Source organism: Symphalangus syndactylus, chromosome 22, assembly GCF_028878055.3.
Source record: "Symphalangus syndactylus isolate Jambi chromosome 22, NHGRI_mSymSyn1-v2.1_pri, whole genome shotgun sequence".
In the NCBI taxonomy this organism is placed as follows: Eukaryota; Metazoa; Chordata; class Mammalia; order Primates; family Hylobatidae; genus Symphalangus; species Symphalangus syndactylus.
Genome location: NC_072444.2, coordinates 43,821,446 through 43,845,375, shown reverse-complemented (window position 1 = coordinate 43,845,375; position 23,930 = coordinate 43,821,446). Strand labels below are relative to the sequence as shown.

The 23,930-nt window shown below is 44.8% G+C and overlaps 1 protein-coding gene and 1 pseudogene across 2 annotated transcripts in view; one reads left to right on the top strand and one right to left on the bottom strand.

Annotated features, from left to right (window-relative positions):
- Positions 1–1,178: 1,178 nt before the first annotated feature.
- On the top strand, positions 1,179–4,087 carry LOC129472460 (WW domain-binding protein 11-like; annotated as a pseudogene).
- Positions 4,088–11,233: 7,146 nt separating this feature from the next.
- Positions 11,234–23,930, bottom strand: part of ERCC3 (ERCC excision repair 3, TFIIH core complex helicase subunit) — a 37,779-nt gene continuing 25,082 nt past the window's right edge. For both annotated transcript variants that reach the window (XM_055262107.2, XM_063631277.1), the window contains exons 13-15: positions 15,201–15,319; positions 13,267–13,419; positions 11,234–11,675 (exon numbers count right to left, since the gene is read on the bottom strand). In XM_055262107.2, the coding sequence (XP_055118082.1) occupies positions 11,544–11,675; positions 13,267–13,419; positions 15,201–15,319 (404 nt within the window). In that variant the 3' untranslated portion in view covers positions 11,234–11,543. The remainder of the gene's footprint in view (positions 11,676–13,266; positions 13,420–15,200; positions 15,320–23,930) is intronic.

Genomic DNA, 23,930 nt, shown 5'->3' with positions numbered 1-23,930 from the left:
CTGTAGTCCCAGCTACTTGGAGAGGCTGAGACGGGAGAATGGCGTGAACCCGGGAGGCGGAGCTTGCAGTGAGCCGAGACTGCGCCACTGCACTCCAGCCTGGGCGACAGAGCGAGACTCCGTCTCAAAAAAAAAAAAAAAAAAAACGTTTATTTACTTATATTTTATTTTTCGTTTTTAGAGATGAGGGTCTCTCTATGTGGCCCAGGCTGGAGTGCAATGGCTATTCATAGGTGCCATCTCACCATCTTTGAGCACTACGGCCTCAAACTCCTGGCCCAAGCAATCCTCCCATCTCCCAAGGAGCTGAGACTATAGGCATGTGCCACTGTGCTTGGCTTAGATTTTTTTTAACCCCATAGAAAAAAAAGGCAAAAGATAAGAATGGGGAATTTATACACAGACACACACACACATACATACACACACACACATACACACATACACACACACACACACATACACACACACACATACACACATACACACACACACATACACACATACACACACACACATACACACACATATATGAAAGTTTTTCAACCTAATTCATAAGAGAAATGTCAATTAAAACTATGCTAAAATACCATTTCTCACCTATAATATTTTCTTTTATTTTGTTTTTTAAGACAGAGACTCACTCTGTCACCCAGGCCAGAGTGCAGCGGTGCAATCATGGTTCGTGCCACAACGCCCTGCTAACTTTTTGTATTTTTATAGAGATGAGGTTTAACTATGTTGCCCAGGCTGGTCTGGAATTCCTGGGCTCAAGTGATCCACTCGCCTTAGCTGCACAGTGCGAGGATTGTAGGTGTGAGCCACCGTACCCAGCCAATATCTTCAACATTTAAAAATATAACAATACACTCTGATGGTAATGCAGTGGATAGACAAGCCTCTCATGCATGGCTAGGGGACATGTGAATAAGTACAACCCTGTAAAGGGTAATGTGGCCGCATTTCACAAAACTGCATATGTGGGAGGGGCGCGAGGTTTCACGATGGCGGTGGCTGAGGGGTTGACCCAGAGGCCCTTACAAAGTGAAAGAGGCCGGGAATCACCTCCTCCCCGCTTCTCGCAGTCCTGGGAGAAGAGCAGAAGTGTTTTTCTTTCTTCCTTTTCTTTTCTCTCTTTTTTTTTTTTTATGAACAAGTAAACCACACAAATTTTCAACATGGGACGGAGATCTACGTCATCCACCAACAGTGGAAAGTTTATGAACCCCACAGACCAAGTCCGAAAGGAATCTCAGAAGAGAGAATTAAAGAACAAAAAACAGCGCATGATGGTTCGAGGTGCAGTGTTTGTTGTTGCTGTTGTTTTGTTTGGTTTGGTTTTGGTTTGGTTTGGTTTTGGTATTTTTGAGGTGGAGTTTCGCTCTTGTCGCCCAGGCTAGAGTGCAGTGGCGCGATCTCGGCTCACTGCAACCTCCACCTCCAGCGATTCTCCTGCCTCAGCCTCCCAAGTAGCTGGGATTACAGGCGTGTGCCACCACGCCTGGCTAATTTTTGTATTTTTAGTAGAGACGAGGTTTCACCATGTTGGCCAGGCTGGTCTTGAACTCCTGACCTCAGGTGATCTGCCTGCCTCGTCCTCCCAAAGTGCTGGGATTACAGGAGTGAGCCACTGCGCCTGGCCAGAGCTGCGGTTTTAAAAATGAAGGATCCCAAACAGATTACCCAGGACATGGAGAAATTGGATGAAATGGAGTTTAACCCACTGCAACAACCACAATTAAATGAGAAAGTACTGAAAAACAAGCATAAAAAACTGCGTGAAATCTTTGAACATATTCTATGACTATGAAAAAGAAAATCCAGATATTTACAAGGACTTGAGAAAACTAGAAGCAGAGTATGAACAGAAGAGGGCTCAACTTAGGCAATATTTTGATGCTGTCGAGAATGCTCAGCATGCGAAGTGGAGAGCATTCCTTTGCCAGATGTGCCGCGTGCTCCTTCCAACATTTTGATTCAGGACATTCCACTTCCTGGTCCCAGCCACTCTCCATCCTTAGGAAAACCTCAGCTTATGGACCTCCAACTCAGGCAGTTTTTATCCTTCCTTTTCTTGGGCATAATGTTCCACGTTTGCCCCCTGGCAGAAAATCTCCTGGCCCTCCCCTGGCCCACCTCCTCCTCAAGTCTTGCACATGTATGGCCGTAAAGTAGGTTTTGCCCTAGATCTTCCCCCTCATAGGCAAGATGAAGAAGACATGTTGTATAATCCTGAACTTGCCCGGCAAGGTCATGGTGATGATGTTTCTAGCGCCAGTGAAGATGATGGCCCTTCTGAAAACAAGGACCAACATAAGCATGGTAACGATACTGATGATGGTGACACCAACATCAGATGGAGAAAGTGGGGGGATGAATTGTGCACTGTGATGATGGTGAGAGAGACAGCAATGAAGAAAAGAACTCAGGTCTGAGTGTACGGTTTGCAGACATGCCTGGAAAATCAAGGAAGAAAAAGAAGAACATGAAGGAGTTAACTCCTCTTCAAGCCATGATGCTTCCATGGCAGGTCAAGAAGTCCCTGAGGAGGGACCAGAAGTAGAGGAATTTTCAGAGCACGATGATGAAGATGATTCTGATGACTCTGAAGCAGATAAACAATCACAAAAACAGCATAAAGAAGAGTCTCATTCTGATGGCACATCCACCGCTTCTTCACAGACAGGTGTCTGCCACCCAGCTAATTTTTGTATTTTTAGTAGAGATGGGGTTTCACCATGTTGGCCAGGCTGGTTTTGAACTCCTGACCTCAAGTGATCCTCCTGCCTCAGCCTCCCAAAGTGCTGGGATTATAGGCATGAGCCACTGCGCCTGTTCCTGCATTTACTTTTGAATCAGCAATCCCTCTTCTAGGAATTCACCCTGAAGATACATTTCCAACAGTAAGAAAATCCATTTGCACAAGGTTTATTATTGAAGCATTGTTTGCAATTGCAGAATAATTTATGCAACTTAAATGCCACACACATGTGTTCCTCTTTCTCAGATACAAGCACGTCCCATCCCAGGACCACCATCTCTTGGACCACCACCTGCTCCACCATTATGGCCTCTTGGGCCAGCTACAGGCCTTCCTCTTGGCCCACCTCCAGGAGCTCCTCCATTCCTGAGATCACCTGGAATGCCAGGATTCCGAGGGCCTTTACCCTGACTTTTTACCTCCAGGACCAACACCAGCCTGACCTGGCCCTCCCCTAGGTCCACCTCCAGGTCTGCCTCATGGTCCCCCTCCTAGGGGACCCCCACCAAAACTACCTCCCCCTGCAACTCTGGGTGTTCCTCCACCTCATCCTGGCATGATGCACCCACCATTGGTACCTCCACTTGGGCCTGCCCCCGCTGGGCTTTTCCTACCAGCTCCCTGACCGAACCCTGGGGTTTTAAGTGCACCACCCAACTTGATTCAGTGGCCCAAGGCAGATGATATGAGTGCAGCCACCATTGAGAAGAAAGCCACAGCAACTATCAGTGCCAAGCCACAGATCACTAATCCCAAGGCAGAGATTACTCGATTTTTGCCCACTGCACTGAGAGTACGTCAGGAGAATAAAGGGGCTACTGCTGCTCTCCAAAGAAAGTCAGAGGGGCTGGGCACCGTGGCTCACGCCTGTAATCCCAGCACTTTGGGAGGCCGAGGTGGGAAGATCACCTGAGGTCAGGAGTTTGAGACCAGCCTAGCCAACATGGCAAAATCCCCCATCTCTACTAAAAATACAAAAATTAGCCAGGCATGGTGGCGCACTCCTGTAGTCCCAGCTACTCAGTAGGCTGAGGCAGGAGAATGGCTCGAACCCAGAAGGCGGAGGTTGCAGTGAGCTGAGATCCCACCACTGCACTCCAGCCTGGGCGACAGAGCAAGACTTTGTCTCAAAAAAAAAAAAAAAGAAAGTCAGAGGATGATTCTGCTGTGCCTCTTGCCAAAGCAGCACCCAAATCTGGTCCTTCTGTTTCTGTCTCGGTACAAAGTAAGGATGATGTCTATGAGGCTTTCATGAAAGAGGTGGAAGGGCTGCTGTGACAGCTTTTGATGTCCAAACAGGCTTTTGTTCACAACAGTGGCCCAGAGAGTAAGAGGCTCTTATTAAACTTACATGAAAGAACCGCTTCCATTGTCCGGGTGTTTTCTAATTTCAGTTCAAGGAATATCCTAAAATATAGCCTTGTTCAGAATTTACTGCACAGAAAAGAGGGTATTTCATTCAGAATAGATCAGTTATTGAAGCAGTGCTGCTAACATCCTCTTCCCTTTCACACCACCATTTTCACCCTGTTTCTTTCCCTTCTCCAGTTCTTTGGAAATTTGTGATCAAGGAATCTTAGTTACTTATTTGTTTTGACTCTCTTCTTGTGTGCTATGGGCACTGGAGTAGAGATTTCTGAAAAAACAGTTTATTTCATCTTGCCTTTTGTGTTTCAGTTATTTTTAATATTTTCCTGTAAATATTTTGCAATATTTTACTTATAGTGAAATGGATCACAATGTAATTTCCTAATACAAAGCAGGATATGTGGGAAGAAAATGTACAACTCTTTGATTAAAATTATTTCCCACTGAACTAAACTTTGATTCGTGGGAAAAATAAATAAATGTTCTACACCAAGAAAAAAAACTGCATATGCATTTACCATTTTTGTTTTGTTTTGTTTTGTTTTGTTTTTTGAGACGGAGTTTCGTTCTTGTTGCCCAGGCTGGAGTGCAGTGGCATGATCTCGGCTCACTGCAACCTCTGCCTCCCAGGTTCAAGTGATTCTCCTGCCTCAGCCTCCCAAGTAGCTGGGATTACAGGCGCCCACCACCACGCCTGGCTAAGTTTTTGTATTTTTAGTAGAGACAGGGTTTCACCATGTTGGCCAGGCTGGTCTCAAACTCCTGACCTTAGATAATCCACCCACCTGGGCCTCCCAAGTGCTGGGATTACAAGCGTGAGCTACCGCATCCGGCCTGCCATTTTTGTTTGTTTGTTTTGTTTTGTTTTAAGATGGAGTCTCGCTCTGTTGTCCAGGATGGAGTGCAGTGGCAAGATCTTGGCTTGCTGCAACCTCTGCCTCCTGGGCTCAAGGGATTCTCCTGCCTCAGCCTCCCAAGTAGCTGGGACTACAGGCATATGCCTGGCTAAGTTTTGTATTTTTAGTAGAAATGGGGTTTCACCATGTTGGCCAGACTGGTTTTGAACTCCTGACCTCAAGTGATCCTCCTGCCTCGGCCTCCCAAAATGCTGGGATTATAGGCATGAGCTACTGCGCTTGTCCCTGCATTTACCTTTGAATCAGCAATCCCACTTCCAGGAATTCACCCTGAAGATATACTTCCAACTATAAGAAAACCCATTTGCACAGGTGTATTATTGAAGCATTGTTTGCAATTGCAAAATAATTTAAACAACTTAAATGCCACACATCTAACAGTGCTTAAATGAACTATGGTACATTTGCACAATGGGCACTATGAGGTTGTAAAGAATGAGGAAGACCTCAATGAATTGATACAATTTCCAGAATTTATTAAGTTAAAGAAAGACAAAGTGCAAAAGATTATCTACAGTATAATATCTATTGTGTAAGAAAGAAGAAAAAATAAGAAAGAAGGAAAAATAAGAAAATACATATGTATCTGCTCATTTCAGCAAAAAAGAAACACAGGCAAGATAAACCAGAAACTGAAATTAGATACCTACAAGGAATGTCAAGAAAGGGATGAAAAACACAAAGGAAACAGAGATAAGAGAAAGGCACTTTCCTAAATATAACTTTTTGTGCAGTCTAGACTTTGGAATCATGTTAGTGTTTTACATGCTCGAAAGAGAAACATAAATAAAATCAGCCAGGCATGGTGGCTCACACCTGTAATCCCAGCACTTTGGGAGGCCGAGGCAGGAGGATCACTTGAGGTCAGGAGTTAGAGACCAGCCTGGCCAACATGGTGAAACCCCGTCTCTACTAAAAATACAAAAATTAACTGGGTGTGGTGGCACACGCCTGTAGTCCCAGCTACTCGGGAGACTGAGGCAGGAGAATCACTTGAACCTGGGAGGCAGAGGTTGCAGTGAGCTGAGCTTGTGCCACTGCACTCCAGCCTGGGTGGCAGAGCGAGACTCCGTCTCAAAAAAAAAAAAAGAAGAAGGTTTTCTCAGAGAGATGTTCGGATTTCATTTTGGAATTTAGATATGTTCTTCAGATCTTCCTTGTGCTCTGACCTAATATAATGGAGAAATCAAATAGGAAATGGAGGCAAAAGCAGTTTTGGTGAATTCCCCAAGGTCATATAGTAAGGTACAGCCCGCCAAAAACTAAGATCCAGTCTTCCAATTTCTATACTGTTTCTTTCAGTCACACAATATTGTATCACAGAATGCTAGGGCATTTTTGAATGGTGGCGTGTGCCTGTAATCCCAGCTACTCGGGAAGCTGAGGCAGGAGAATCACTTGAACCTGGGAGTCAGCGGTTGCAGTGAGCCGAGATCACGCCACTGCACTCCAGCCTGGCGAGAGAGCAAGACTCCGTCTCAAATAAATAAATAAATAAATAAGAAATCAACAAGGATAAGGACAATCTTATACAAGCTAAAGTTTGATACAAAAAGCCCCCAAATGAATGAAACTGGTCATCAAATGAATGACATAACCACACTGAAGGATGGTCGGGGAAAAAACACAAGTAACACAAGATTAAGTCTCTATGCCCTCAGGTTACAAACCCAAACATCCCTACCACAAAATTAACTCTAATTAAAATTAGAGTTAAATGAAAATTTGAGTCATCTAATTAGAACTCGAATGAAAATTAAAATCTAATTTTCACAGAGGCATAAATTAACAGGTCTGAAATGACTTTCGTACATCCTATAAGGGAGCAAATAAGAAAATATTTAATATATTGTGTAAAATGGGAGCCAGTTTTCTCATTGTCAAAGAATGAAGTTGTGAACATAAAATAGACAATAAACCAGCTGTGGGCTGGTTGCGGTGGCTCATGCCTCTAATCCCAGCACTTTGGGAGGCCAAGGCGGGCAGATCGCTTGAGGTCAGGAATTCGAGACTAGCCTGGCCAACATGATGAAACCCCCATCTCTACTAAAAATACAAAAAATTAGCTGGTCGTGGTGGTGGGCACCTGTAATCCAAGCTACTCGGGAGGCTGAGGCAAGGAGAATCGCTTGAACCCGGGAAGCAGAGGTTGCAGTGAGCCAAGATTGCACCACTGCACTCCAGCCTGGGCAACAAGAGCGAAACTCCATCTCAAAATAAATAAACAAATAAACCCTGTGTAGAGATTTCAGTGTGAACTCATGGGGATAGATAGATAGAAACATACTGTTGGAATGGATATAGATGTAGGAGGGTATGTAGGTGTGTGTACACATGCTTATATAATGCTACTTCTATCACAGATCAAGTTCTCAGTAATATTTTTCTAGGCTCTCTATTCCATTCCACTGCTGTATTTTTCTGTTCCTGTGCCTACTGCACTGTTCCTATAAATTCTCTTTGATATTTTTGATTCTTTATTCTTTGACATTTATTTTACCATTAGTTTGTAAGTTTCCATGAAAAATCTGGTTAAGAATTTGATTTAAAATAGGTTAAACTGGCCAGGTGCTGTGGCTCACGTTTGTAATCCCAGCACTTTGGGAAACCAAGGCAGGAGGATCACTTGAGCCCAGGAGTTCAAGACCAGGCTGCGCAACATAGTGAGACCCTGTCTCTACAAAAATTTTTTTAAAAAAATATTAGCCGGGCATGATGGCACGTGCCTGTAGTCTCAGCTACTGGGTCGGACTGGAGTGCTGAGGCAGGAGAATCACTTGAGCCCAGGAGGCCAAGGCTGAAGTGAGCTTTGATTGCGCCACTGAACTCCACCTGGGTGAGAGTGAGACCCTGTTTTTTTTTTAAAAAAAGATTAAATTAGTAGGCTAACACAGGCAGAATTTACATATTTCATAAGATAATCCCTAGGCATTGCATATTTTTATGCTATTGTAAATAGTATTTTTTTTTTTTTTTTTTTTTTGAGATGGAGTTTTGCTCTTGTTGCCCAGGCTGGAGTGTAGTGGTGTGATCTCAACTCACTACAACCTCCACCTCCTGGGTTCAAGAGATTCTTCCACACTAGCCTCCTGAGTAGCTGGGATTACAGGTGCCCACCACCACACCCAGCTAATTTTTTTAAGTATTTTTAGTAGAGATGAGGTCTCACCATGTTGGCTGGGCTGGACTCAAACTCCTGACCTTAGGTGATCTACCTGCCTCGGCCTTCCAAAGTGCTGGGATTACAGGTGTGAGCCACTGCGCCCGGCCAGTTGATTTTTTTTTAATGTATCAATATTATACTCTGCAATTTGTATTCACCCTTCCTCCACCCTTTTGTTCTATCTGGTCCCTTGATGGAGATATGAGGCCCACGTTGGTGGGGGTGGATCTGAGTCTACAGCTTCAAATGCTCCCCGTTCCTGGAAACATGCCCACAGACACACCCAAAAATGCTTAACCAGTGACCTGTCATCCCTTAACTCAGCTGACACCTAAAATTAACCACCACATTTTCCAAATATTTGAGGGTTTTCCAGACTCTTTTTCTATTGATTTTTAACTTAATCCCACTGTGGGCACAGATTACAGCTTGTATGGCTTAAATGCTTTCCAGTGTACTTTCCAATGGACTTGTAGGGCCTGAAATTGATTCTGTCTTGGCAAGTGATCTGTGTATTTGAAACTAATGCTTATACCGCTGTTACTCAGTGGAGTATTCTGTAAATGTCAATTAGGTCAAGTTGGTTAATAGTATTGTTCGAGTCTTCTATATCTTCACTGATTTTAGTCTACTTATTCTAGAAATCTACAGAAAAATTTCCTAGAACTGAGTTTAGCATGACTGAGGAATGATATATAAAAACTGATATATAAAAATTAATTATATTTTTATATACTACCAACAGACATTTGGAAATTTAGATAAAAACTTGTTACATGATGTCAAATAAAAAATCTGGAATTTAAGTTCACAGAACAGACAATGTTAAGAAAAATAAGAAGAAAAATCTGGACTTCGTAAAGGGAGACTTTATTTGAAAGGATTGTTGCAAAGTGGTGGGGTGGGGTGTACTATTGCAGCAGGGAGAATGCACTGAACATAAGATCTGTTTGTCTCAGGGTTAGGCAAAAGGGGTTTTCTTTTATAGGGAGGGAAGCAAGTAAAAGACAGGAAGTGGGATGAAGGGGAGTGGCATGGTGGGACAGTAGATCCAATCAGTGACTTACCCTGAATCCAGTCTATTCTCTCGAGGGGTGGAGGGGAGGGTGAGCCAAAGTTCAGGGGTCTGGGCGTAGAAGAGAATCTAAACCGAAGTCTGGTTCACAAGCATTTTGTTCCCATTGATCACTGGGGACAAGCAGTTTAGCTAATTTATGAGGCAAAGAAAGGGAATTTGGAAGGCCTGTGTTTGGCCTCGACTGGGGTCTTCAAGGGGAGCATTCATGAGTCATACCAGGAAGGATGGTTCTCTGCAGTAAGCTACTTTCCAGAACACCAAGGACAAGGGATTCCTTTAAATGTATCTATTTCCTAGGATCACAGGGCTCAGGTAAAATTCAACATTGTCAATAGACAAGAAAACAGGGGCCAGAAATGTGAAAATACAGGAAATGCTCAGTATTGTTTGAGGATCTCAAGTGTAAAGGCATGACAAGAGGTAGACTGAAAAGAGTTACAGTCAAGTTTGAACATTTGAGTGCAGACCCATCAGGGTTACATGACAGGCAAGTTTGTGGGCTCAAGCGCGCACCTCAGACGGGGCTGCTCAGGCCCTCTACTCCTAGCGAGGGCCCTGTTGCTGGTTCCTAGGGTTTGCACTGATAGAGTGGCTAGATGCCTGGCAGCACCAGCTACTGACCAGACTATGAGAGTGTGTTTGTCACCAAAAGGTCAGCTCAGAGAGGCGGAATGTGGGGCAGGTGGTTCTTGCTTCAAAGCCCCCTGATAAAAGAGGTATTAGGTTGGTGCAAAGGTAATTGTGGTTTTTGCCAGTAAAAGTAATGGCAGCCAGGTGCGGTGGCTCACGCCTGTAATCCCAGCATTTTGGGAGGCCAAGGCGGGCGGATCACAAGGTCAGGAGTTTGAGACCAGCCTGGCCAATATGGTGAAACCCCATCTCTACCAAAAATACAAAAAGTTAGCCGGGCATGGTGGCGGGCGCCGGTGGTCCCAGCTGCTTGAGAGGCTGAGGCAGGAGAATCGCTTGAACCTGGGAGGCAGAGGTTGCAGTGAGCCGAGATCGCAGCACTCACTCCAGCCTGGGCAAAGAGTGAAACTGTCTCAAAAAAAAAAAAAAAAAAAAAGTAATGGCAAAAGCTGCAGTTACCTTTGCACCAACCTAATACTTTCTTCTCCTCAGACAGTCTGTGGCTGCATCACAGAGAGCAGCCCACCTGTGCTGGAGCTGAGGCCAGGAAGCTGCTGCCGAGCTGTGGGGATGGGCAGGGACTCCACTTGGAAGCCTTATGTAGCCAGGGTTTCAACACTCCCCAAGTGTGAGCGCTGTTTCCTGTTACAGGGAGAGTGGGCCTCCTCCTCAGAATCACAAGTCTTTCTACAAGGTGGATATGCCTTATGTGTGCCTACCTCTCAAGAAGCAATCCTGCCTGGCCTGTCTTTTCCTCAACACCTTTGCTTTCATACCAGGAACATAAGAGAAAAGCCCAAAGCCATTAAAAATAAAGGAAGTAGCAATTAAAACACCCAAGGGCACTAAACTGCTATTAGAAGAGGAATCTAGCCTCTCAGCAATATCTAAAAATGTACTTTGAGGGAGAAACAAGAGGTCACCCTCTCAGAGAAGATGAGACACCAGAAGCCAACCTGGAAGGCCTTCATGACGTGGGTGTCTACCTTGGACGACGCTGTAGAAGAGCTGTGACCACCAGAACAGCAGGAAGCTGTGCGGTTGAAGCCCCAGTCTGAATCCACCAGGCTAAGCTGTGAGCAGGGACCACAGTCAACTACCCAGGCTCTTCCCTCCGGCTGGATCACCCTCCCCATTCCCCAGGCCTTTCCTGCCAACGTTTCTTCTATCCCAGGGTACATCTCCCTGATAGCTCCCTGGGGATAGGCTCCATCTTACTCATCTGTGCTTGCTACAAAGTAGGGCCTTGATGGAGGTTGGTCATCCAGACATAACCCATGCCCAGGATGAAGCACAAAAACACTTACACAATGAAGAGTGGTTCAATGGTCCATTCTGTTTATTCAGAACAGTAATATAAATACACCTTAAATATTAAAAATTTTTATACACAGAAATGACCCCACTCCCCAAAAAGTTTGAAAAAATATTGTCTCCTCCTCCTTTATAAAACCCTAGATGACCCACGAAGGCAGAGCCAAGCCCTTGATGCATTTTCCTCAGCACAATTTGGCCAACGCTGGAGGGAAGGTCAAGGAGGTGGAAGGAAAACGTTAGTTATGCTGAAAATCCCTTTCCAACAAGAGTGCCAAGCGCCGGTCTTGAACAAAGTACCCCGCCTAAGCATCATTTCCTAAAGCGCTTGAAGAGCGGGTGCACATGTTTGCTGGGCGCCTTGCTCCGCGATGAGTGGTACTCCATGTACACAGTGTCATCGGCCCCAGACATAGAGCTCATGGTGCCAAAGCGCCGAGATGCCTGCCGGGAAGGGGGGACCAGCCCATGTTAGTCTCCAGAGGAAAAGATATTCCTTTTATAATATTTATAATCACAGCAAATTATATAAGACTTACATAAATTTAATACATCATTTTTAATAACATTTACAGATCGCTTACTGTGTCTCAGGCATTGTTCTAATCATCTGACATATATTATCTCCTCTCATCCTCAAAACTACTATAATCCACACCTGAAAGAAGAGGAAACTGAGACACAGAGAGATTAAGTAACCTGTCCAAGATCACATACCTCTTAAGGAGATGGGACTTGAACCCAGGTAGCCTGGCTTCAGACTGTTCTTAACCATAATGCCACACTGCCTCACTTAATAACAACTTCCGAACCAATTTTATTTTTTAAGAGAGAAACAGGGTCTCGATATGTTGACCATGCTGGTCTCAAACTCCTGGACTCAACTGATCCTCCTGCCTAGGCCTCCCAAAGTGCTGGGATTACAGACGTGAGCCACCATGCCTGGCTTGAACAGAATTTTTTTAACAGTTAGGGCAGAAGTCCCTTAAAATCTCCTGAGACACCACCTGAGGCACCACCTGAGGCACCACCTGAGGCTTTGAATCAAGTGGAAGGACAGAAAGCCCTGGGCTTGACTCTTGGCTCCACCTGTCCCTGAGTAACCCTGAGGCAAGTAATTAGTATCTGCACCTCAGTGACCTCATCTGTAAAATGGGGATAACCACATCAGTGCTGACATTGCTATCCTGTGAGGAGAATGAACCAGGTACCTCCTTAAAACCAGTGAGAGCAATGAGAGCCCTCTCCTGGGTTCCCATGGAGAGTGCCCCCTGGGTGGGGGGAGGAAAGCCTTAGGCTGGAAGGAGGGCAGCCCCTCCCCAGGGACAGCTGCTTCCTTTTTGCCTTGGTCCAGCAGCTGCCCACCTTCCGGCTCTAATGGCAACTGAATTTCAAACACACCTGACTGAAGTGCACTTCTCCCCTTGGACAGGCCTGATAATTCTCCATAATGATGCTCTCACTAATTAGACCATATATTTGCTTGGCCTCGAGCAGGCATATTTGTAGAATAAATGAAAGGTTGAGTATTTTCACAGAACTCTACATTTTTCAAAGTTAAGTATTGAAGCTACCACAAGAGTTGATCCTCAGAGCAGTCTTAGGGGCTAGAGGGCTCAGCTTTATCACCGAGGAGGAACCAGAGGAGAACTGTGTGCCCACGGCCAGGGATGGCAGCCCTGTGTGTGGGAACTATGTGCCCCTGGCCCATCACGGTCCCTCCAGTTGCCACCAAGGTGAGCTGGGGTCACCTGCTTGCCATCCTGGGCTTCAACATCAAGATCTAACAAATACTCGTGTGAGCAAAGCAGGAGATCAGTCACAGCCACTGTGAGCTCAGCTGTGTGCAACAGTACAAGGGGCACACACCAAAAGGGCAACAAGGGTTGTTTCTATTCATCTCTTCCATGTTTTCCTACATTTCCAAAAAAATCCCATGGGCCCATCCAGGCAGGACTACATGTCTATGTCTGTGTCTACCAACGCTGCCCTGTGAGAGCACTGACACCTGGAACCTCCTCACCCATTTACTCACCTGGCTGGATCTGGAGCCAAATTCCCCAGCCACCACCTCCTCCTCGGCATCCAGGTCAGTGGCTGCCAGGACTTTCTGTAAGAGCTGCTGCTGCTCTTCTTTTGTCGAAAACGCCAAGTCTTCCTCCTCCATGCCAGCGAGCTTCGTGATCACCTGCAAAGCCCAAGCCAGCAGACATGCCCCCTTCTGCTCTCTCTCCCCAGCCCTCCTCTGCCTTCTCCTGGGTCCACCTGCTTTGGTTACTTCCCTCCCCAGGCCCAGCCACCCTGGTGGCCAACAATGGAGAGCTCCTCCCTAGCATTCCAGAGACCAGCATCAGGAGCCACCTTTAACAGGGAGCTTGACTAATGATCTCAAGGACCAGAGGGATGCAGGAATTTCAGAGAAATCTGCCCCCAGCACACAGCATCTAAATGATCACGTATGGAAGATCAACAGGAAGAATCTTAGTGATTTTAAAAGGCTCCTTCGGGTAGCCTTCACATCTTAAAGCAGACAAAGGAAGGGACAAGTGACTGGAAGGCACAGGCTGTGGCCCTTTGAGAAGGTCCCTGGCATCTGCTGTGCTCAGCAACTGGGGCTTCCAGCAGGAATGAACAAATGAAAATGAAAATGGTAGGACATCAGGAAGATTATCTGCAGAGCTTCTCTGAGAGAGTAAGAAGAGCATGTTGGAGACTAGGTTTTCATTTCTATGGGGATAACTTACTACAAGGGCTCCCTATCCCTGCAGAAAACCTGGGTTGATTCCGTAAAGGGAACTCTCCTTTCCTCCAATTCTCATGTTAATTAAATGAAAATTCCTAGAAGTAAGGATCTGAGTCCTTCTGGGCCAGCGATCCAGAGTATAGAAAATGTGCACATCTGCGCAGGCCCAACCACTCCACATCATGACTCTGGGAACTCCAACCACTGCTCCTCAACAGGCAGCACCGAAGACACAGCTCCAACCAACACAAACTACTACGGCATGGTACTGTGCCTTTTTGTCGAGGTCACCTTTCAAAGAATTCAGAGGAGCTCTTTCTGACCTGGTGCTCCTCTTACCCTCACAGCTTGGCAGGAATGAGGAAGTAGGAATGCTATTACCAGCAGGGATTTTCATGGATGGATAAAAAGGTCATGATGCGAATCCTCCAAAAAACTGGGCTCACAACCCAAGCATCTTGTCCTCTAGGCCAGCATGAGAGGTCTGAAGTGTCACTGCCTCTAGCTAAAAGAGGGGAGGCCAGACAACCCTGTCCCCCTAAAGCCCATAATGGGAACTCTCACCAATGCATAAAGAGACCCATTAAAAATGTATCTCAAAAGGCAGCCTGGATTGCGATCTTTTGCAATCAAGAACCTGGGAGTCTAATGTTCTAGGGATGTCCTTTTAGTGGACCATAGGGGGAATTTAATTCCCCTACTTCTAGAACCCTCCATCTATCCCCAAAATATAAAGCCCTTCTGGACACCAAATACTGACATAAACGTAATATTTGTGTAACAGGAAAGAAGGCAAATGCCTCAGCCAATGAAAGTTAGCCAAAGCTTTAGAATTTCCCAATTATTAAAATATCTGATTTGTAGTACAGGATGGCTCTGATGTCTGGGAGGCAAACTGAGGCAAACTAAGGCCTGGAGCCAGCTGATGAAAGGAAGAGCTCTCCTAGCTACCTGGAGAGGCATCCCTGAGAAAGCAGCCCTGCGGGGCTCAGACTCACACAGTGCTGGCCATAGTGCTGTGGCACCTCAGTCCTGCCAGGACGGCACACTTCCCACCAACAGCTGCCCTCAGCAATTCATGCAGAGATAAAGGGAGTCTGAGGCAAGGCCTCTAATCCCCTAATGCTTGGTGCCTGCCTGCTGACAGTGGCCCTCACTTCTCCTGGAGGCCAGGGTATCAAGAAGGCCTTGGTCCTAGTCTAACCAGAGGCCAAATGGAAATGTACCTTGAAGCTATAACCTTGATCTACCAAGAATCTCTGCCGCTTGGTTGAGTAAGCCATTTCCTGTGTGTCCTGGGATACCAGTGAGTAGAAAAAGGCATTGTACTCTTCTGCAACCATCCCTGCAGGAAAAAATGAGAAAAGGCAAGAAAGAAGACAACATTAGCCATTAAAATGCCAAGAGCTAAGGGTCCCAGGCTCAAAAGCAAGCACTGCAGTGGAAAAGCCCTGCACTTGGGGTTACCACCTGAACTTGGCATGGGATTGCATCAAAATTTAGAAGTCTTTTGTGCTTCTAAGGACACCATCAAGTGAAAAAACAATCCTCAGAATAAAAAAATATGTGGAAAGCATGTATCTGATAAGGGATTTGTATCTAGGTTATATAAAGAACTATTGAAACTCAACAACAAGACAGATTAAATGAGCGAAGAATATGAACAGATTATTTCTCCAAAAACTATCAAAAATAGCCAGTAAGCACATGAAATGATGCTCTACACCATTAATCACCAGGCAAATGCAAGTCAAAAGCACAATGAGATTATCACCTCATCCCCCCTCCGAGGATGGCTACAATTAAAAAAGCAGATAACTGCCACCGTTGTCAAGGATGTGGAAAAACTAGAACCCTCATGCATTGCTGCTGAGAATGTAAATGATGTGGCTGCTTTGGAAAATAGTCTGGCAGTTCATCAAAATGTTAAATGCACTGTTATAACCACATGACCTGGCAATTCCACTTCCAGGCATAAATCCAAGAGAAATCAAACTATATCCACACAAAAATTTGTAAATGAATTTCATAGCAGAATTCTTCTAAGAGCCAAAAAGTGGAAACAGCCCAAATGTCCATCAACAGATGTGTGGATAAATAAAATGTGGTATGTCCATGGAATCGAATATTATTTAGCAATAAAAAAGAATGAAGTACTGACAGATGCTACAATATGGATCTTTTTTGAAAACATTATGCTGCCGGGTGTGGTGGCTCAGTCCTGTAATCCCAGCACTTTGGGAGGCTGAGGCGGGCGCGGATAACTCGAGGTCAGGTGTTTGAGACCAGCCTGGCCAACATAGTCAAACTCCATCTCTACTAAAAATACAAAAATTAGCCAGGCGTGGTGGCTCATGCCTGTAATTCCAGCTACGCAGGAGGCTGAGGCAGGAGAATCCCATGAACCTGCGAGGCAGTGGTTGCAGTGAGCCAAGATCACGCCACTGTACTCCAGCCTGGGCGATAGAGCGAGATTCCATCTCCAAAAAACGAACAAACAAACAAAGAAAACATTATGCTAAGTGAAAAGAAACCAGTCACAGAAGGCCCCCAATGGTCTGATTGCATTTACATGAAATGTCCAGAAAAGGCCTACAGACATGAAAGTAGATTAGGGGCTGCCTAGGGCCGGGGGTTGAGAACAAGAGGAAATTAGGAGTGGCTGTGCATGGATAAGGATTTCTTTTGGGAGCTGATGAGAATATTCTAAACATGAATTGTGGTGATAGTTGCACAACTTTGTGAATATGGTATTTCCTAGGTTTTCTTCGAGGATCCTTATAGCTTGAGATCTTACATCTTTAATCCTTTATGAGTTGATTTTTGTATGTGGTGATAGGCAGGGGTCCAGTTTCATCCGTCTGCATACAGTTAGCCAGTTTCCCCAGCACCATTTATTGAATAGGGAGTACTTTCCCCACTGCATATTTTTGCCAATTTTGTTGAACATCAGTTGGCTGCAAGTACACGGCATTATTTCTGGGCTCTTTATTCTGCTCCATTGGTCTATGTGTCTGCTCTGTACCAGTACCATGCTGTTTTGGTTACTGTAAGCCCTGTAGCATAGTTTGAAGTTGGATACTGCGAGGCCTTTGGCTTTGTTCCTTTTGCTTAGGATTGCTTTGGCTATTCAGGTGCTTTTGTGGTTCCAGATGAATTTTATAAGTTTTTTTCTAATTCTGTGAAAAATGATGTTGGCAATTTGATAGAATAGTGTTGAATCTGTAGATTGTTTTGGGCAGTCTGGCAATTTTAATGATATTGCTTCTTCCAATCCTCAAGCATAGAATGTTTTTCCATTTGCTTCTGTCACCTATGATTTATTTCAGGAGTGTTCTGTAGTTATTCCTAGGTTTTGTCTTTTGTTTTTACAGCTATTATAAATTGGATTGTGTTCTTGATTTGGCTCTCAGCTTGAATGTTACTGGTGTATAGAAATACTACTGATTTTTGTATGTTGATCTTGAATTCTGAAACTTTACTCAAGTTGCCTATCAGATCTAGGAGCCTTTTGGTGGAGTCTTTAGGGTTTTCTAGGTATAGAATCATATCATTAGGGAAGACAGATAATTTAACTTCCTTTTTTCCTATCTGGATGCCTTTTATTTCTTTATCTTGCTAGATTGGTTTGGGTAGAACTTTCAGTACTATGTTGAATAGGAGTGGCGAGGGTGGGCTCTTTGTCTTGTTCCAGTTCTTTTTTTTTTTTTTTCCTGGGGGATGGAGTCTCGCTCTGTCGCCCAGGCTGGAGTGCACTGGCGTGATCTCAGATCGCTGCAAGCTCCGCCTCCCGGGTTCACGCCATTCTCCTGCTTCAGCCTCCCGAGCAGCTGGGACTATAAGCGCCCGCCACCACGCCCGGCTAATTTTTTGTATTTTTAGTAGGGATGGGGTTTCACCACGTTAGCCAGAATGACCTAGATCTCTTGACCTTGTTGTGATCCGCCCACCTCGGCCTCCCAAAGTGCTGGGACTACAGGCGTGAGCCACCGTGCCTGGCTGTCTTGTTTCAGTTCTTAAAGGGAATGCTTCCAGCTTTAGCTTGTTTAGTATGATGCTAGCTATGAGTTTGTCATAGATGGCTTTTATTATTGAGATATGTTCCTTCGATGCCATTTGTTGAGGGTTTTTATCATGAAGGAATGTTGAATTTTATCAAAAGCTCTTTCTGGGCCGGACGCAGTGGCTCACACCTGTAATCCCAGCACTTTGGGAGGCTGAGGTGGGTGGATCACCTGAGGTCAGGCCTTCGAGACCAGCATTGCCAACATGGCGAAACCCTGTCTCTACTAAAAATACAAAAAAACTAGCTAGGCATGGTGGTGCATGCCTGTAGAACCAGCTACTCGGGAGGCTGAGGCAGGAGAATAGTTTGAATCTGGGAGGCAGAGGTTGCAGTGAGCCAAGATTGCACCATTGCACTCCAGTCTGGGCAACAAGAGCGAGACTCTGCCTCAAAAAAACAAAAAACCTTTTTCTATTAGGATGATTATATGCTTTTCATTTTTAATTATGTGGTGAATCACATTTATTGACTTCCACATGTTGAACCAACTTTGCATCCCAGAAATAAAGCCTATTTGACTGTGGTGAATTAACTTTTTGATATGCCGCTGGATTTGCTTTGTCAGCATTTTGTTACAGATTTTTGTGTCTGTGTTCATCAGGAATACTGGCCTGTAGTTTTATTTTTTCATTGTGTCTTTGCCAGATTTTGGTATCAGGATGATAGTGATTTCGTAGTATGAGTTAGGGAGAAGTCCCTCCTCCTCAATTTTTTTGAGTAGTTTCAGTAGAACTGAATACATCTGGTCCAGGACTTTTTTAGTTGGTAGTTTTCTTTTTTTGTTTTTTTTTTTTGAGATGGAGTCTCACTCTGTCACCCAGGCTGGAGTGCAGTGGCACGATCTCAGCTCACTGCAACCTCCACCTCCTGGGTTTAAGCAATTCTCCTGCCTCAGCCTTCCACGTGGTTGGAACTACAGGCACACGCCACTAAGCCCAGCTAGTTTTGTATTTTTAGTAGAGACGAGGTTTCACCATGTTGGTCAGGCTGGTCTGGAACTCCTGACCTCAGGTGATCCACCTGCCTCAGCCTCCCAAAGTGCTGGGATTACAGGTGTGAGCCACCATGCCTGGGGCCATATTTTTTTTTAAATTACTGATTCAATTTCTCCTTATTGATCTGTTCAGGGTTTCAATTAATTCCTGATTCAATCTTGGGAAGTTGTATGTTTCCAGGAATTTACCTATTTCCTCTAGATTTACTAGTTTGTGTGCACAGAGGTATTTATAAGTCTCTGAGAGTGTATTTCTGGGGATCAGCTGTGATGTCACCTTTGTCATTTCTGATTGTCCTTATTTGGATCTTCCCTTTTTTGTTAATCTAACTAGCAGTCCATCAATCTTATTTATCTTTTTTTTTTTGAGACGGAGTCTCGCTCTGTCACCCAGGCTGGAGTGCAGAGGCGCGATCTTGGCTCACTGCAGCCTCTGCCTCCTGGGTTCACGCAATTCTCCTGCCTCAGCCTCCTGAGTAGCTGGGATTACAAGCATGTGCCACCACATTCAGCCAATTTTTGTATTTTTAGTAGAGACGGGGTTTCTCCATGTTGGTCAGGCTGCTCTTGAACTCCTGACCTTGTGATCCACCCACCTCGGCCTCCCAAAGTTCCAAGATTACAGGCATGAGCTACTGCGCCTGGCCTTATTTATCTTTTCAAAGAACCAGCTTTTTATTTCATTGGTCCTTTGTATTGTTTTTGAGTCTGAATTTCATTTAGTTCTGCTCTGATTTTAGTTATTTCTTTTCTTCAGCTAGTTTTGGGATTAGCTTGTTCTTATTTTTCTAGTTCCTTCAGGTGAAACGTCAAGTTGTTAATTTGAAATCTATCTTCTCGATGTAGGTGTTCAGTGCTATAAACTTTCTTAACAATACCTTTGCTGTACCCCAGAGATTTGGTATGTTGTATCTGTTTTCATTTGTTTCAAATAATTTTTGATTCCTGCCTAATTTGTTTATCCAAAAGTCATTCAGGAACAAGTTGTTTTGTTTCTATGTAATTGTGTGGGTTTTTTTTTTTGCTTTTTGCTTTTATTTAGAGATGGGGTCTCACTATGTTGCCCAGAATGGTCTTGAACTCCTGAGTTCAAATGATCCTCCCACTTTGGCCTCCCAAAGTGCTGGGATTACAGGCATGAGCCACTGTGCCTGGCCAACTGCATGGTTTTGAGAGTTCTTCCTGGTACTGATTTCTACTTTTATTCCACTGTGATCCAAGAACATGCTTGGTATGATTTCAACTTTTTTGAATTTATTGAGTCTTTTTTTTTTTTTTTTTTTGAGACAGAGTCTCGCTCTGTTGCCCAGGCTGGAGTGCAGTGGCGCAATCTCGGCTCACTGCAAGCTCCACCTTCCAGGTTCACGCCATTCTCCTGCTTCAGCCTCCCGAGTAGCTGAGACTACAGGCACCTGTCACCACACGCCTGGCTAATTTTTTGTATTTTTAGTGGAGACGTGGTTTCACCGTGTTAGCCAGGATGGTCTCGATCTCCTGACCTCGTGATGTGCCTGCCTTGGACTCCCAAAGTGCTGGGATTACAGGCGTGAGCCACTGCACCCTGTCGAATTTATTGAGACTTTAATAAAGTCGAGCATAAAGTCTTACATTGCTTTATGGCCAAACACATGATTTTTTTTTTTTTTTTTTTTTGTGACGGAGTCCTGCTCTGTTGCCCAGGCTGGAGTGCAGTGGCATGATCTTGGCTCACTGCAACCTCCGCCTCCCAGCTTCAAGCCAGTTCTCCTGCCTCAGGCTCCCGAGTAGCTGGGACTACAGGCGCACGCCGCCACACTCAGCTAATTTTTGTATTTTAGTAGAGACGAGGTTTCACCGTGGCTGGTTGCAAACTCCTGAGCTCAGGCAATCCGCCAGCCTCAGCCTCCCAAAGTGCTGGGATTACACGCATGAGCCACTGCACCAGGCCCACGTGATCAATCTTAAGAGTATATTCTGGGGGCAGATGAGAATATATATTCTGTGGTTGTTGGGTAGAGAATTATGTAGATGCCTATTAGGTCCAATTGGTCAAGTGTTGAATTTTAAGTACAGAATTTGTTAGTTTTCTGCCTCTATAATCTGTCTAATGCTGTCAGTGGGGTGTCAAAATCTCCTACTATTATTGTGTGGCTGCCTAAGCCTTTTCCTAGCTCTAGAAGTACTTGTTTTATGAATCTGGGTGCTCCAGTGTTGGGTGCATATATATTTAGGATAGTTAAGTCTTCTTGTTGAATTGAACCATTTATCACTGTGTAATGACCTTTTTGTCCTTTTTTACTGTGGCTGGTTTAAAGTCTGTTTTATCTGATGCAAGAATAGTGACCCCCTGCCCCACTCTTTTTTTTATTTGTGTGATAGATTTTTCCCTATCCCTTTACTTTGAACCTATGGGTCCTGTTACATGTGAGAGAGGTCTCTTGAAGACAGCAGAAGGCTGGGTCTTGTTTTTAATCCAATTTGCCACTCCAAGTCTTCTAGGTGGGGTGTTTAGGTTGTTTACATTCAAGGTTAATATTGATACATGAGGCTTTATTCCTATCATGGTGTCATTAGCTGGTTGCTCTGTAGTTTGGATTGTGTAGTTGCTTTACAGGGTCTGTGGGCTATGTGCTTACGTGTACTTTTGTGGTAGCAGGTGTCATCATTCTTTCATTTCCATGTTTAGAACTCTCAAGCCTCTCTTGTAGGGCCAGTCTGGTGACAACAAATTCTTTTAGCAGTTGCTTGTCTGGGAAAGATTTTATTTCTTCTTTGCTTATGAAGCTTAGTTTGGCAGGATATGAAATTCTTGGTTAGGATTTTTTTTATTTTCTTCTTAAAGAGACTGGGTCTCACTATGGTTTTTTGGTTTTTGTTTTTTTGTTTTGAGACAGAGTCTTGCTGTTGTTGCCCAGGCTGGAGTGCAATGGTGCAATCTCGGCTCACTGAAACCTCTGCCTCCTGGGTTCCAGCAATACTCCTGCCTCAGCCTCCTGAGTAGCTGAGATTATAGGCACCCGAAACCACGCCCGGCTAATTTTTGTATTTTTAGTGGATATGGGGGTTCACCATGTTGGCCAGGCTGGTCTCGAACTCCTGACCTCAGGTGATCCACTCACCTCGGCCTCCCAAAGTGCTAGGATTACAGGTGTAAGCCACTGCACCTGGCCTGTTTTTTTGTTTGTTTTTGTTTTAAACGGGGTCTTGTTCTGTTGCCCAAGGTGGAATGCCGTGGTGAGATGTCAGATCACTGCAACCTCTGCCTCCCAGGCAAGCAATTCTCTTGCCTCAGCCTCCGGAGTGGCTGGGACTACAGGCGCACACCACCACACCCGGCTAATTGTTGTATTTTTTGTAGAAACAGGGTTTCGTCATGTTGCCCAGACTGGTCTCAAACTCCTGAGTTCAAGCAATCTGCCTACCTTGGCCTCCCAAAGTGCTGGGATTACAGGTGTGAGCCACTGTGCCTGGCCAGGATTTCTTTTCTTTTCTTTAAGAATGCTAAAAACAGTCCCCCAATCTCTTCTGACTTGTAAAGTTTCTGCTAAGAAGTCTGCTGTTAGCATGATGAGTTATATGACCCTTTTCTCTAGCTGTCTTTAAGATTCTTTTGTATTGACCTCGGAAAGTCTGACGGCTATGTGCTCTGGGGATGATCATCTTGTACAGTAAGAAGAGTCACTCTCACCATCGATCTTAGCAACCTTAGCATACGATTTTTATTCCCTTTCTTAAATTAATAACTTTTACCTTTTCACTTTAAGAAAGCACTTTACAGCTTCTCTTTGGCATATCTGAATAGCTAGCATCATTACACTTGTGCTTTGGGGCCATTAGTAAGATAAGGGTTACTTGAAAACAAGCACTGCGATACAGTGACAGTCCATGACAACTGAGATGGCTACTAAGTGACTAATGGGTGGGGAGAATTTAAGCATGAATATGCTGCACAAAGCAAGAATTCACATCCTGGATGCTACTCAGAATAGTGTGTAATTTAAAACTTATGAATTGTTTATTTCTAGAATTTTCCATTTAATATTTTTAGACTACAGTTGACCATGGGTAATTGAATGTAGAAAGGAAAATTGCAAATATGGGGGGACTACTGTATTAAGAAACTAGGACAGAAAATTCTGTGGCCTGAAAGACTTGATCCTTCAGGAAAATCTGAACATCTTTGCTTTGTAGTTCAAATGTCAGTAGGTTAAGCATACTGCCCTCGAATGTAATTGTTTCTCAAGTCTTACAAGAGCTCAGAGATGCAAAGACAGAAGCCAAGTGTCTTATGTTAAACAGTGTTTTGAGTAAGAAAACAACTCTATTCACATTTTTTTTTGAGACAGAGTCTCACTCTGTTGCCCAGGCTGGAGTGCAGTGGCGCGATCTCGGCTCACTGTAAGCTCCGCCTCCTAGGTTCATGCCATTCTCCTGACTCAGCCTCCCGAGTAGCTGGGACTACAGGCGCCCGCCACCACGCCCAGCTAATTTTTTGTATTTTTAGTAGAGACGGGGTTTACCATGTTAGCCAGGATGGTCTCAATCTCCTGACCTCGTGATCCGCCCGCCTCGGCCTCCCAAAGTGTTGGGATTACAGGCGTGAGCCACCGCGCCTGGCCTTCTATTCACATTTAAGGGAGTTTTTAAGGCTGGGCACGGTGGCTCACACCTGTAATCCCCACACCTTGGGAGGCCCAGGTGGGTGGATCACTAGAGATGAGCCTGGCCAAAATGGTGAAACCCCGTCTTTACTAAAAATACAAAAAAAAATTAGCTGGACATGGTGGTGCATGCTTGTAGTCCCAGGTACTCAGGAGGCTGAGGCAGGTGAATCGCACTTGAACCCAGGAGATGGAGGTTGCAGTGAGCCGAGATTGTGCCACTGCACTCCAGCCTGGGTGAGAGAATGAGACTCTG